Source organism: Prionailurus bengalensis, chromosome B1 (genome assembly GCF_016509475.1).
Source record: "Prionailurus bengalensis isolate Pbe53 chromosome B1, Fcat_Pben_1.1_paternal_pri, whole genome shotgun sequence".
Taxonomy (NCBI): Eukaryota; Metazoa; Chordata; class Mammalia; order Carnivora; family Felidae; genus Prionailurus; species Prionailurus bengalensis.
In genome coordinates this window covers 80,615,332-80,630,285 of record NC_057344.1, presented here as the reverse complement: position 1 = coordinate 80,630,285, position 14,954 = coordinate 80,615,332, and the positions used below count along the sequence as shown (strand labels likewise).

General features: G+C 34.3%; 1 protein-coding gene across 4 annotated transcripts in view; it reads right to left on the bottom strand.

Moving 5' to 3' along the window:
• Nucleotides 1–14,954, bottom strand: part of TTC29 (tetratricopeptide repeat domain 29) — a 248,906-nt gene that overhangs the window by 221,713 nt on the left and 12,239 nt on the right. For all 4 annotated transcript variants that reach the window (XM_043567875.1, XM_043567890.1, XM_043567868.1 and 1 more), the window contains one exon: nucleotides 13,157–13,240. In XM_043567875.1, coding sequence (XP_043423810.1) covers nucleotides 13,157–13,240 — 84 coding nt within the window. The remainder of the gene's footprint in view (nucleotides 1–13,156; nucleotides 13,241–14,954) is intronic.

Below are 14,954 nucleotides of genomic sequence, written 5' to 3'. Positions count from 1 at the left end.
TAGAGCTTTTCTTGTTTATGTCAAAGTTTGCAAGGATATACTGGTGTTGGCTAACCTAAATCTGGTATCTTAATTAGTGGGGTATCCCTGATGTTATTACTGGAAAGGGACTGCCAAATTTTACCCAGGGTGTGTGGATTACGATGAAGGCGATGTATTCTCCTCTATCTAGACTTTCCCCCAATACTTGATTTCATTTAACATGCTTACACATTAGCTTGAAGAAAAATGCTTAAAATATATAAAAAGATGTTTATGTAGTAATATGAAGAAAATTCAGTTCATAGTTAAATCACAGTTTGAGGCTATATATATCTATATATATACACACACACACACATATACATATATGTACACATACACATACATATATACACATACTGTATATATGTAAACATATATATAAATGTATATATATAAACACAACCACTATATATAACTTTATGTGTATATATAGAACCTTACAAGATCAAAAAAGTATAGAGTATTTAAAATGATTTTAGAGAATCATTCCAAACAAAATCATTAAAGTTTCCAAATAATTTTAAAATGAACACAGAGAAGGATCCTCTATACATTTATGCATTCATTTTATTTCTTATAACTAGACATTTAAATTTTTTTTACTTCGAAAGAGAACGGCAATGAAGAGGATTCTTGAGAAATGGTGGCATAAGAAGCTTCACCAATCTGTCTCCCAACCTAGACAATAATTGCAGCTTGATGTAATTATTTTGCAGTGCTAGAGTCTATTGAAGCCTTGCAACATCCAAGGGAAGGCTTAGACAGTAAATTCTTATTAACTTTGGTCAGTTTTAACTCTTAGCTCGCGGTAGCCACTCATCCCACCCCCAAGCCTCATGGCAGGCATCTATGCACTTGCTCCTGGTCCAGCATGCAAACAGCTTGCAGGAGCCAGGGTAGGCAATAAAGGCCCTGTCTTCCAAATATCGGGGTTCTGTGTTCTGATTGTTGCTTCTGATCATGAATAGGCAGATACCAAGTGGGGGGGAGCAGCCATTATTGCACATACACCTTCATTCTTGTAAGCCCCTCCCTCTCGGGCTGAAGCAACTTCCAGGAGATTCAAAGGGCTGGTGCTTTCCTGGCACCATTCTTTTCTCCTTCATTTTTCTCTTTTATACGCTTTGAAAGCCAGATTTTTTTTTTTTTGAGAGAGAGAGAGAGAGAGAGAGCGCGCGCAAGCACAAGCAGGGGAGGGGAAGAGGGAAAGGGGGAGAGAGAATCTTAAGCAGGGTCCATGTACTAGAGCCCAATGCGGGCTTGGTCTCACAACTGTGAGATCATGGCCTGAGCCAAAATCAAGAGTCAGAAGCTCAACCGAATGAGCCACCCAGGCACCACAAGATTAGGACATTTGAAAGCAATAGTATGTAGGGGGAAATAAGTCACCACTCATGCCCAAGGAAAGGTACAGGCACCAAAAAGACCTAGGAAGACCTTAAAAGTATACTTCAGGCTGATCCTTGGCACAAAGACAGAGTACAACAGTAAAACAAAACACAGCAAAATAAAAAGCAGCAAATGCTGTAAAAGTCGAAGAATCTGATTGCCAGAGTTAACCACATTATTAGATTCAAATGTCCAATTTTTAACAACAACAGCAACAACAGCAAAAATCACAAGGTGTACAAAGAAACAGGAAGGTATGGCCCATTCAAGGGGGAAAAAAAAATAAGGCACTGAAACTGTCTCTGAGAAAGACCAGATGGCAGAACTACTAACCAGAGATTTGAAAATAACTGTCATAAAGATGCTAAGAGAATTATAGAAAGATGGGAAGTAAGTCAAGAAAAATATGTATGAAAAAATGGAAATATCAATAAAGAGAAAGGAAAACTAGAAAGAAACCAGAAAGAAATTCTAGAGCTAAAAAATACAATTAACTAAAATGAAAAATTAACTAGAGGTATTCAAAGGCAGATCTGAAGCAGGCAGAAGAAAGAATCAGTGACCTTAAAATAGGACAACTGAAATTTTCAGGTATGAGGAAAGAAAGAAAAGAGACTGAATAAAAATGAACAGAGCCCAAGAGACCTGTGAGACATGATCAAGTGGACCAACATATGTGTTGTGGGAGTCCCAGATGGCGAAGAGAGAGAGAGAAAGGGGCAGAAAAATTATTTCAAGAAAAATGGCAAAAATGTCCCAAGTTTTATAAAAGTCATGAATAAAAACATCCAAGACATTCAGTGAACTCTAAGGAGGACAACTCTAAAAGACCCACAATGAGACATAAAATCAAACTCTAAAAGGCAAAAACAAAGAGTGAATCTTGAAACCAGAAATAGAAAACCAACTCATTACAAACAGAAGTCCTCATTAAGACTGTAAGCAGATATCTCATCAGAAACTTTGGAGGCCAGAAAGTAGGTGGCTGATATATTGAAAGTGCTAGAAGGGGAAAAGAACAACAACAACATCCAGCAAATTGTCCTTCAAAAGTGAAGGAGAAATTAAGACATTCCCAGATAAACAAAAGCTGAGAAGGCTCATTACCACTGCAAGAAATGCTAAAGGGAGTCCTGCAGGTTGAAATAAAAGGCTACTAAATAGTAACTTAAAGCCATATAAAGAAATAAAGATCTCAGTGAAGGTAAATGCATGGTCAATTGCAAAAGCTAGTATTATTACACCAATGGTTTTTTTTGTCTTGTACCTTATTAAGAGACTAATACATTTATAAAAAAACAATTATTACCCTAAAAGCTAGTATTATTTTCACTTTGATTTGTAACTTCTACATTTTGTTTTCCACATAACTTAAGGTTCTAATGCATTAGCAAAACAATTATTAATGTATGTGTGGGAGCAGAGGGTATAAGAGAAATCTCTGTACCCTCCCTTCAATTCTGTTGTGAATCTAAAACTGCTCCAAAAAGGGTTCTAAGCAAAAAAATGATTAGTATATGTTTTTTGGACAATGTAGAAAATTTAATTCTCTTATGCCCATAACTGAAAGGGGCAGAGATGGAGCTATAAAGGAGTAAAGTTTTTGTATGTTCATAAAGTTAATAAGCCAGTATAAATTCAAATTAGAGGGTTATAATTTTAGGGTGTCAGACATAATCTGTGGTAACCACAAAGAAAACAGTTATAGAATATATACAAAAGGAAATTAAAAGGCAATTAACATTGTTTCATTATAAAAAGTTAACTAAACAAAAAAAGAAGACAGTAATGAAGGAAATGAGGGACAAAAAAGCCAAAAGGCATATAGAAAATATATAGCAAATGACAGAAGTCCCTCCGTATCAGTAAATACTTCAGACGTAAATGCATTAAACACTCCAGTTAAGGACAGAGATTTGCAGAATGGATAAAAGAACATGATCCAGCTATGTGTTGTCTCCAAGAGACTCATTTTAGATCCAAAGATGAAAATAGGTCGAAAGTAAAAGGATGGAAAAAGATATTCCATGCAAATAGTAACCAAAAAAGAGCAAAGGTGGCTACATCAATGTCAGACAAAATAGACTTGAAATTAAAAAAGTTTACAAGAGACAAATCAGGACATAATACATCCATAAAAGATTCAATACAGAAAGAAGATATAATCATTATAAACATTTATACACCTAATAACAGACTATCGAAATACATAAGCAATAAACTGACAGAACTGAAGGGAGAAATAGATAGTTCTAAAATAATAGCTGAAGACTTCAATACCTGACTTTCAGTAATGGTTAGAACAAACAAACAAAAGATAAGTAAGAAAGAGAGGACTCAATAACACAATAAGCCAACTGGATCTAATAGACATATACAGAGCACTCTACCAATAACAGAATACACATTCTCTCAAATGTACATGGGACATTTTCCATAATAGACCATATATTAGGCCACAAATTAAGTCTCAGTAGATTTATTTTTTAAAATTTAAATTTAAATTATACCAAAGTATCTTCTCTGCCCACAGCTGGATGAAGTTACAAATCAGAGAAGAAACTAGAAAATTCACAAATTTGTGGAAATTGAACAACATTCTCTTAAACAACCAATGGATCAAAGAAGAAATCACAAGGGAAATTAGAAAATGCTTAGAGATGAATGAACATAGCAAAATTTATGGAATGTGATGAAAGTAGTGCCAAAGGGGAAATTTAATTGTAAGAGCTTAAATTTGTAAACAAGAAAGATCTTTCAAAAACATTTAAAAAGAAAGATCTCAAATAAACAGCTTAATTTTACAATTTAATGAATTAGAAAAAGTACAAACTAAACCCAAAGCTAGCAGAAGGTAGAAAATAGCAAAAATTAGGGCAAAGACAAGTGAAATAGAGAATAGAAAAATAGTATTTTAAAAAATTAATGAAACCAAGAGTTGGTTCTTTGAAAAAAATCAGCAAAATTGAAAAACCTTTAGCTAGACTGACTAAGAAAAACAGAAATAAAACTCAAATTACTATAATCAGAAATGAAAGTAGGGACATTACTACTGATTCTACAGAAATAAAAAAAAATATGAGAGTATTATGAAAAACAGTATGCAATAAATTCAATAACCTAGATGAAATGGACAAATTTCTAGAAACACAAAACCTATCAAAACTGAATATGAAGAAATAGTAAACCTGTATAACTACTAATGATAATGAATCAGTAATCAAAAATATCCAAACAAACAAAAAAAAAAAAACCTGGATCTGATGGTTTCACTGGTGAATTCTACAAAAACATTTAAAGGACTAACACCAATCTTTATCAAACTTTTCCAAAAAATTGAAGAGGAGCAAACACTTCCTAACACATTCAATTAGGAGAGCTTTGCCCCTGATACCAAAGCCAGACAAAAATACTACAAGAAAAGAAAATTACAAGAAAACCAATATCCCTTATGAACGTTGATTTAACAAATACGAGTGAACCAAACAGCATCATATTAAAAGGATTATACATCATGACCAAGTGGAAATTCCTCCTGAAATGCAAGAATAGTTCAACATACTAAAATTGATCAATGTAATATACCACATTAATAGAATGAAGAAAAAATTACTGCATGATCATCTCAACTGATAGAGAAAAAGCATTTGAAAAAATTCAATAAAAACACCCAACAAATAAAAATAGAAGGAAACTACATCAACATAATAAAAGCCATATATGAAAAACCCACAGAAAACAGAATATTCAATGATGAAAGACTGAAAGCTTTCCTCTTAGTTCAGGAACCAGGCAAAGATACTCAATTTCATCATGTCTTTTCAACATAATACTAGAAGTCCCAGCCAGAGCAATTAGGCAAGAAAAAAGAAATAAAAGACATCCAAATTGGAAGGAAATAATTAAAATGATCTGTTTCCAGCTGTTGTAGAAACCTGGTGTAGAAAACCCTAAAGATTCCACAGAAAAAGCTGTTAGAACTAATAACAAATTATTAGGATACAAGGTCAATACACAAAATTCAGTAGCATACCTATACACTAATAATAAATAATTTGAAAGGGAAATTAAGAAAACAACTTCACTTATAATAGCAACAAAATACAAATGAAGGAATTAACTAAGGAGATGAAAGACTTATACAATGAAAACTGTGAAACATTGTTGAAAAAGTTAAGCAAGATATAAATAAATGGAAAGACATCCCATGATCATAAATTGGAAGAGTTAATATTGTTAAGATGTCAATACTACCTAAATCAGTCTATAGATTCAATGCAATTCCTATCAAAATACCAATGAGAATTTTTGCAAGGTAGAAAAATCCATCCTAAAATTCATAATGAATCCCAAGGCATCCTAAAAGCCAAAATAATCTTGAAAAAAGAAGAACAAAGTTGCACCCACTTCCTAACTTCAAAACTTACCACAAAGCTACAGTAATCAAACAGTGTGCTACTGGCATAAAGACAGACATATAAACCAATGGAATAGAACAGAGAGTCAGAAATAAATCTTCACATGTATGGCCAAATAATTTTTTATAAGGATGTCAAAACTACTCAGTGGAGAAGGGACAGTCTTTTCAACAATTGGTGGTAGGAAAACAAGTTTATCCACATGCAAAAGAATGAAGTTAAACCCTTACCTAACACTGGATACATTAATTAAAATGGATTAAAGACCCAAACATAATTTAAAACTATAATATGCAAAGAAAACTTATGGCAAAGTTTTACAACATGGGATTTGGTAATGATTTCTTGGATATGGCATCAAAGGTACAGGCAACAAAAGACAAACTGGACTTCATGGAAACTAAAAACTTTTGTTATCAAAAGACATTATCAACAGAGTGAAAAGGCAACCTATGTAACAAGACAAAATAATTGCAAATCACATATCATATTATGGGTCAACATCCATGATATATAGAGAACTCCTAAAACTTAATAGCAAAAACCAAACAATTCAATTCAAAAATAGAACAAAGGACTTGAACAGACATTTCTCCAAAGAAGATATCCAAGTGACCAACTAATAAGCACATGGAAAGATGCTCAACATCACTAATCATTAGGGAAATGTAAATCAAAACCACAATGAGATACCACCTCATACCCATTAGGATGGGTATTGTCATAAAAGCAGAAAAAAATAAATGTGGGCAAAGATGTGGTGACATTGGCACCCCTGTGCATTGTTACTGGAATGTAAAATGGTACAGCCACTGTTGTGGCAGAATGGTGTTCCTAAAACAATCAAAAATAACATTACAAATTATTCAGAAACTCCACTTTTAGGTTCATAATCAAAAGGATTGAAAACAGGGTCCTTAAGACATAATTGTACACCCATGTTCACAGCAGCATTTTATAGCTAAAACATGGAAGTAACCAAGTGTCCATCAATGCATAAATGGATAAGCCAAATGTAGTATATACATACAATGGAATATTATTCAGCCTGAAAAAGGAAGGCAATTCTTACATATGCTACAACATGGATGAACCTTGAGGACATTGTGCAAAGTGAAATCAGCCAGTCATAGAAAGATAAGTGCTGAATAACTTTAGTTACATGAGGTATTTACATGAGTAGTCAAAATAATATAAACAGAAAGTAGCATAATGGTTCCTAGGAGTTGAGGGGAGCAGGTAAGGAGAGGTATTGTTTATTGGTTACAGTTTCAGTTCTGCAAGTTGAAAGTAATTCTGGAGATAGATGGTGGTGATGGTTGCACAACAGGATGACTTAATGTCACGGAACCACACACTTAAAAACAGTTAAGATGGAAAATACTATGTTATGCATATTACAATCTAAAAATCTTTTAAAAAGAGAATAATGTTGTACATTTCTAATGTAGAGTTAGGCATCACCTAATTTTGCTATACCAAAAAAGACTCTGATCTGGTAATATTTGTGGATGCCCTGGGAAAGCAAAAGGATATTTGTGAGCCTATATCCTAGTTTTGCTTTAAGTACTGAGAAGGTGACACTAGTTACAGTAACTCCAGTTTCCAGAACAGAAAACAGAATAGGGCGTGGGTATGAGCCAGGGGGTGATCTTTACATAATTGCAGTAATATCAACATTTTGAAGATTATTTTTTAGCCATAATGGAGAATGGAAAAAGGCCTAATTAATTTAGATATTCCCTTGCCTTCTTTCTCAATACAGACAGAATACAATATCAAAGACAAAACTCAGCATAACAAAACCATCTTGCCACGTGAATTACAGGTGATGTGGCTAGGTCATTGCTCATCCCACTGACAGTTCTGATTGATTCAACCTCTCTGGTACCTGGGTGTTTATTTCCTTTTATCACTTTGTTCCTTGTTCCTGAAAGAGCAATTTTCCAAATGATTTCCAAATACAGGAGGGCTATTGTGCACTTTCAGGTTTACAAGCTATTATGGGAAAGAGCCACATTCTCTGGCTATCTTCCTTACATTTCTCAAACTGTAGGTTTATAAGTAAAGCAATCTTATTATAGTAATGGTAAGTTAAAGCAATTTGTAGAAATGTTTTAAAGGGGTTTGGAATAGCTCAGAAGACTATACAAATTGTATTGCTTGGTGTAGCATAAGTAAGTTTATGAAAAATTTACCATAAGTTGAAATAAAAAATATTTTCCCCTTGTTAGTTAGCATTACTAAGTTTGAAATTAAAAATTATTTGGGGCGCCTGGGTGGCGCAGTCGGTTAAGCGTCCGACTTCAGCCAGGTCACGATCTCGCGGTCCGTGAGTTCGAGCCCCGCGTCAGGCTCAGGGCTGATGGCTCAGAGCCTGGAGCCTGCTTCCCATTCTGTGTCTCCCTCTCTCTCTGCCCCTCCCCGTTCATGCTCTGTCTCTCTCTGTCCCAAAAATAAATAAACGTTGAAAAAAAAATTAAAAAAAAATACAATATTCTGACAATATAATACAGAACAAAAAGCAAAGCACAAAACCACAACAGGATCTTCTTTAGTTGTTAAAGGTGAGTCAAATATTATCAATGAACTATTTGCAGATTTATCTAAAAAAGTCAAATTGTCAGTGTTAATTATATTGTATGTGAACACAAAACGTGGAAAAAATGTACCTACTAGGCACAGAAATAATCCAGTCACTTAAAAAGTAATGAAGCATACTGAAATTCTTCTGCAAATGCAGATGATTAAAAAACAAACAAACAAACAAACAAACAAACCCAGAAGCCCTTTGCTTTTGAACTACTTTACCCATTCCCAAGTAAAATGATCCCCCAATTGGATCTGGCCATTCCAGGAACTAGTCTATACTGTCTTGCTCAATTATTCATTTAAATTTTACACTCCTATTTGTGTATATAAGACACTTTTGAGGAGTTAAACTTCTTTGATTCAATATTCAAACCAGTTAACAAACAACATTGACCTGAAAATATTGCAAGCAAAGAATATTCCTAGCAGGATACCTATTTCATGGTGTTTATGTAACATTCTGTTCATTTATTCATTTAACTTGCAGTTGTTGGCTTCTGGCCACATGCCAGGGCACACAGAGACATGCTCCTGTGCCCGTGCAGATCTATTCTGCTGGGATGAAGACAGTCAAAATACAAACTCCCAATGCAAGAGGGGGACCAAATTATAGCATAAATAGAACCAGATGATTTGGCTGAGAGCAAGTATAGGTGGAGTGAGGGCTACTAGATTATGAGGTCAGGAAGTGGGAGACTGAAGGGGTCACATTACCTGCATGACAAGAAACAGTATCCGCAATAAGGCACAATGAGATGAATGAGTGGTGGGGAGAATGGGAGATGAAGTCAGAGAGGTCAGTGAAGTCCAGATCATGTACAGCAAAGTCCAAACAGTAAACCTTAGAGTTTATCATAAGAGCAATGGGAAGCTCAGGGGGTTTTAAGCAAATGAATGTCATAATCTATTTTTTTCAAAAAATGACTCTGGAAGCTGAAGTTTGGCAGAGTTAGAGGGGCTATGTGAAGAGCAGCCAGGGCTATTCTAGTGGCCATGGCAAGGGATGATGGTAGCTATGCAATGAGAGAAGTAGATGAACACAGAATATATTTTGGAATTACATCTGATAGGTCATAGAGATGGATTAGATGGGGGAGGGTAGTGAAGTCAGGGCAAAGCTCAAGGCTGCCTTGGTGGCATTTACTGAATATGGGAAACGCTGTGGGGAGAATTGTTGGGGGAGTTGAGGGAAAGTAGGAATAAATCAAGAGTCACTTGTGGTCATATTAACCTTAGAATGTCTATTAACAATACAAGTATATACGGAAAAGAGGCAGTTGGATATAAAAATCTAGAGCTCGGGGCTCCTACTGGCTCAGTTGGTTAAGCATCTGACTCTTGATTTCGACTCAGGTCATGATCTCACAGTTCTTGAGACCAAGCTCCACATCAGGCTCTGGGCTGACAGCGTGAAGTCTGCTTGGAATTCTCTCTCTCTCCTCTCTCCTCTCCTCTCCTCTCCTCTTCTCTTCTCTTCTCTTCTCTTCTCTTCTCTTCTCTTCTCTTCTCTTCTCTTCTCTTCTCTTCTCTCCTCTCCTCTCCTCTCCTCTCCTCTCCTCTCCTCTCCTCTCCTCTCCTCTTCTCTTCTCTCTCTCTCTCTCCTCCTCCTCCTCCTCTTCCTCCTCCTCCTCCCCTGCTCACACTGTCTGTCTCAAAATAAACAAATGAATATATTTTTAAAAATTTGAAGCTCAATAGCAAGCTCAGGGCTGAATTTATAAATGTGATAGTTATCAGGATATTGTGATACTTAAAACTTTAAGAATGGATCCAAGGAGAATGTAGCTGGAATACAAGGCCTAGGATTCAGCCCTAGGACAACCCACCACTGAGAATTTGAAAAGAAAGCCAGCCAGGAAAGACTAAGGTGGCACAGTCAGAGTTTGGAGGAAAACCATAGAACATGGCATCCTGGCAGGCACAAGTACACAGTGATCAATGGCAGAGTGCTCAACTCTATCAGATGCTGTGAAGACATCAAGAAAGATGAATCCAGAAACATCGTCATTATATATTGTAAAAATGAAGGACGTTGGTCACTCTAAACAGAGAGATTTCTGTGACTTCTGGGGCTGGAAATCTAGTTAGAGTCAACTGATGCAAAGAATGGGTACAAATATTGAGACAGTGCTTCTGGTTGCTATGAAGGGTAGAGAAAAATGGGACAGAACCTGGAGGGGGATAAGAAGTCAAGGGAAACACTAAAGTCAATATGAATGCTAAGTGAGACTGATCCAGTGGAAAGGGAGAAAATGATGATGTAAAAGAAAAACGTGTTTAATTGCAGGAGAAAGTCTTGGAACAAGTAAGAGCGGATGGTATTCAGAGCACAAGTAGAGGCATCATCCTTAGACAAGAATAGGAACTTTCCACCCATTATGATAGAAGGGAAGTCCAGAGTATAAAGTTTTTGGGTTAGAGGATGAAGCATTATTTTGGGACTCACATTATTTTGGGACAGAGAGCACATACATATTATGGGATATGTATATCAATTATATAATGAACATGTATATAACCATCTTTATACACTTGATCTTAGCACCAAATATATATATATATATATATATATATATATATATATATATATATGTATAAAGCAGTGTATATAGAGATTTAAAGGTTTATCATAGACATTGCTTTTGTCTGACTGAAAATTTGATTCATCAATTTCTTCCCCTTTTATATTGAGGATCTGTGATGTACTAGTCTGGTCACTTTATAATGCTACCAAACAGAAAGCCAAACTCAAAATCTGTCTTCCTTGGTAGGTTTTATCCTGATTTCCTCTAGACCTTGAGGCTGCCCCTCATAATACAATCAGCACTCATTTATTCCATATTTGTTTCCTGTTTGTAAATATTGTTTCAAATAGAGACAAGGAAGGGGTCAAATATTTTATAATAAGATATCATTGTCTTTCCCCCTGTGAAAAACCTAGTATTAGATATAAAGCAGGCACTTGAAGGCTTGCTGACCAATTTATCTTTTTAGAGTTGAATGACTAATAAAAAGTTTTATGTAGCAATTCCTTGGTTAACAGAATATGCATAATTCCTATGGCACCTGCTGAGTATTGCTGGGAGATGATGAAATAATTCATCAACTTTCTCCCTTACATGTTATTCAATTAGTTTGTCTGTGGCAAAGCCTAGAATATATATCAATCAAAAGAGTGAACTAAGTACAAGCTATCTTCCTATTAAGGTTTGCATCCACTATCTTAGCTTTGGTCTAAGAAAGTATGCAGGTGCAGGAAACTTTAAGGAGAATGCAATTGTAAGGATTGAGATTTATCTGGTGCTACTTGTTTTCTGTAGCATATTATGGATTTGAAATAATTTTGGTAATACCTTTAATGAAAAAAATATTAAGAGAATGCTCATCAGCAAAGCCTATTTTGCATTTTTAGGTCAGTTTTATTCAGTGCAGACTGAAAGCTTAGCAGATTTTAAGTGCTGTATATGGATTTCTAGCTTGTTAAAATATCTGAAGCATGTTTAATTCCAAATTTAATTCCTACTTCTTAAGTCAATTACAAATATTTGTATGTCATTATATTTAAATAAGAAGGAAAATATCACTCAGATATACTTTTCTTTCAAGAAGTATCATCAGACAATATTAACCTTTAATTTTAACCAACAGGTTACCATGGAAAGTTAATAAATCAGCAATCAGCAAAGCATTTAACCAGAGGGCCCATATACCACATATGGAAGTCAATAGCATTCCAAGGAAGACAGTGATTATAGGTACCGTAAAATTTTGTCACTCTATGAAGTAACTACTGACAGAATGAACTATTCCATTTTTCCACATTATATGCAAATTCACAAAGATAATATCTAATCAAATGAAACATATCAAGAGACTTGGAATTTTACACTTTGTGAAAATCTATACCAAAAATACTAAGAAAGCACTTTCAGTAGAATCCCACAGCACTAGACAATACTAGTAGAGAGGATGCTTTAAAAGCATTTATTGCATAAAATATTTTAATTGAGTCATCTAATGAGTTTCATAAGATGCATGTGCATTAAAATATTTCTATTTTTCAGTGCTTATATCTAACGATCTGATGATAACATAGCCACCAAGTCTACAGACAAGAAATATTAAACCTGTTTAGCTATTATTATAGGTTTTTATTCCTTTCTCACTAACCTACACAGATTTTTATACTGTTTTTACTCAAACCATAAATTAGTTTCTAACGTGATAAAATGGCAAAGTTCGTGCTGTCCATTGATAAAATAAATCCAGACAATTTAGATTTATGTAAAAAGTAACCAATAAAGTACAATCCACTCATTCTTTTGTGGGTTTTTGGTGCGGGGAGGAACATATATTTGTAAGGAATTGTTGTTTTAAGTTGCTAGGAAAAAGAGATATGATCTTTCTCTAAAAGAAATTTCTCCCCATGGAGGCAATACACCTTAAAATGGAAGTTAATAAGCAATTAATAGCACAGACTTAACTAAAATATTGCAAATGTGAGAGTATAATATCTTGGTAAATATGAGAATTTTGAAAGCCATAAAATTAAAGACTTTGATATGTGTAAGATCAATAGACATGACTTATCACTATTTAATATGGGCTTTAATTTTTAAATGCCATGTTCCAATGAAAAAGTTGTACTGCACAAGAAAACTGAAATTTCAATAAAGAATCAAGACAAAAGAAACAAACTTTATATTAAAGTACCTTTAAGAGGTTATACTTACGCAGCAACCTCCTCTTTTGACAATCCTTTGAAATTCACCTCCAGATAATGATCTATGTCATCTTTTTCTTTGATCAACTGAGACCTAAATGAAATGGAAAGAAATAATAAAGCACTGCTTTATCAAGTTGAAAAGCTCCCAAACATATAAAATGCCACCAGGAGAAGAGAAATACTTAAGGTATAATACTATATATAATAAATGTTCTACAATAGCAATAGACTTAGGTTGTTGATTAATAATTTCCAAATTTTCATTTTCTTGAATGGAAAGGGACAGGGAAGAATATTAACTCAGTGTGCAAACAAATAAAGCACCAGTACATTAAAAGAATCAGCATTCTTAAGTAAATGGAGTTTTCTCCTCAAAGCTTATAAGCTCTTCCATTTTACTCACACTGCTTCACACTGTAACTTTCCAATACAGAAGTCATATTCTGTCTCACACTGGATTTTGAACTAAGAACACCTATTTGATACAAATGTATAAAATTTATTTGCTCTAAACATCACCAACTTTGCACTGAAATGTTTGAGTGGTTTTTTTATCACACATAAATTCAAATTATTTTTTAAAAAAGTGATTTTAAGAAGACTTTACTGAGAAATATATTACAGTTGTAGTGTATTTATTCTTCACACTCCCTTGCACCTTTAAAAACAAGCATACTACTAACATCCTGTAACAATGGAAGTACAGGCCTAAACAAGTATGTGTTTTTATTCAGAAGCTAATGTAAAATGTTAATACAAAACTATGCCTTAAATGGTGATGAAAAAAATGTTTTTTCTTCAATAAAATGAATACAAGAAATAGTTTTCTTTAAAAACTTTACTGTAGAGATGTGAGATTGGGCTGTGTTTGTGCTGGTGTTGAAAAGAAAATGAATCTCAAGCATTATAAAAGACAGGAAGAACAAGCTTTGCAGACTTTGTAAATATTCCACATTATTCAAAAGTAAAATTGAAAATAAGAATATACATATACCCTGAATTATGCATGCATCAAAAAATCTGTTTTTCAAATTTTCTGAAAGGAAAATTTGATTTGCTATTATAAGGGAACTTTTATGTTAGTTTAGCTGTATGCATTTATTTTGGCCCAGGGACTTTGGTCTTTCCCAGAAATACTAAAGTATGGTCCTTCTCAAAAGAAAGTAGTTTCGTAATACTTTGATCCTTATGCCTTGCATGAAGTGAAAAGTTGGCATATGAAATAAATAATCAAACCTACACAAATTATTTATATTAATAAATAATATTTGCATCACTATAACTCAATAAAGCCATAAATGGCAATTTCTAAGGAACAGTTTCTAAATTCACATTAATACTTAGGACAAAATACATTGTTCTCTGTCCTTAAGTTTCTGCATGGCAGCTCCAGGAGCTCAGCAGTCCTTCATGTGTAGCAGCATTTTCAGGCCCCAGGATCATTTCAGTTCCTAAATCTTGCCTGCCAACTTACCCCAGCAATAACACTGGGTTCTCCTTCCTCCAAAACGGAAATCAGCACTCAGGACCTTTGGATTAGCAGCTATCCACCTTTCAGTCCTAAAGCCTCTGCTTTCAATTCTCCATCAACATCTTAAAAAGCAAATATATCTCCAATGTTTTATAGGACCATGATATAATTAGAACAGGAAATAAAACAATCAAATGAGCACTAGCTTGCTAAGCAAATAAATTATTAATATTTGGATGAAGTTCATCAATCCTTTTGAAACAGCAGACCTGAATATTCTGACTATAACAATATACTTTTGTCTTTAAACAATTTTGTTTTCTGAGATGTGTTA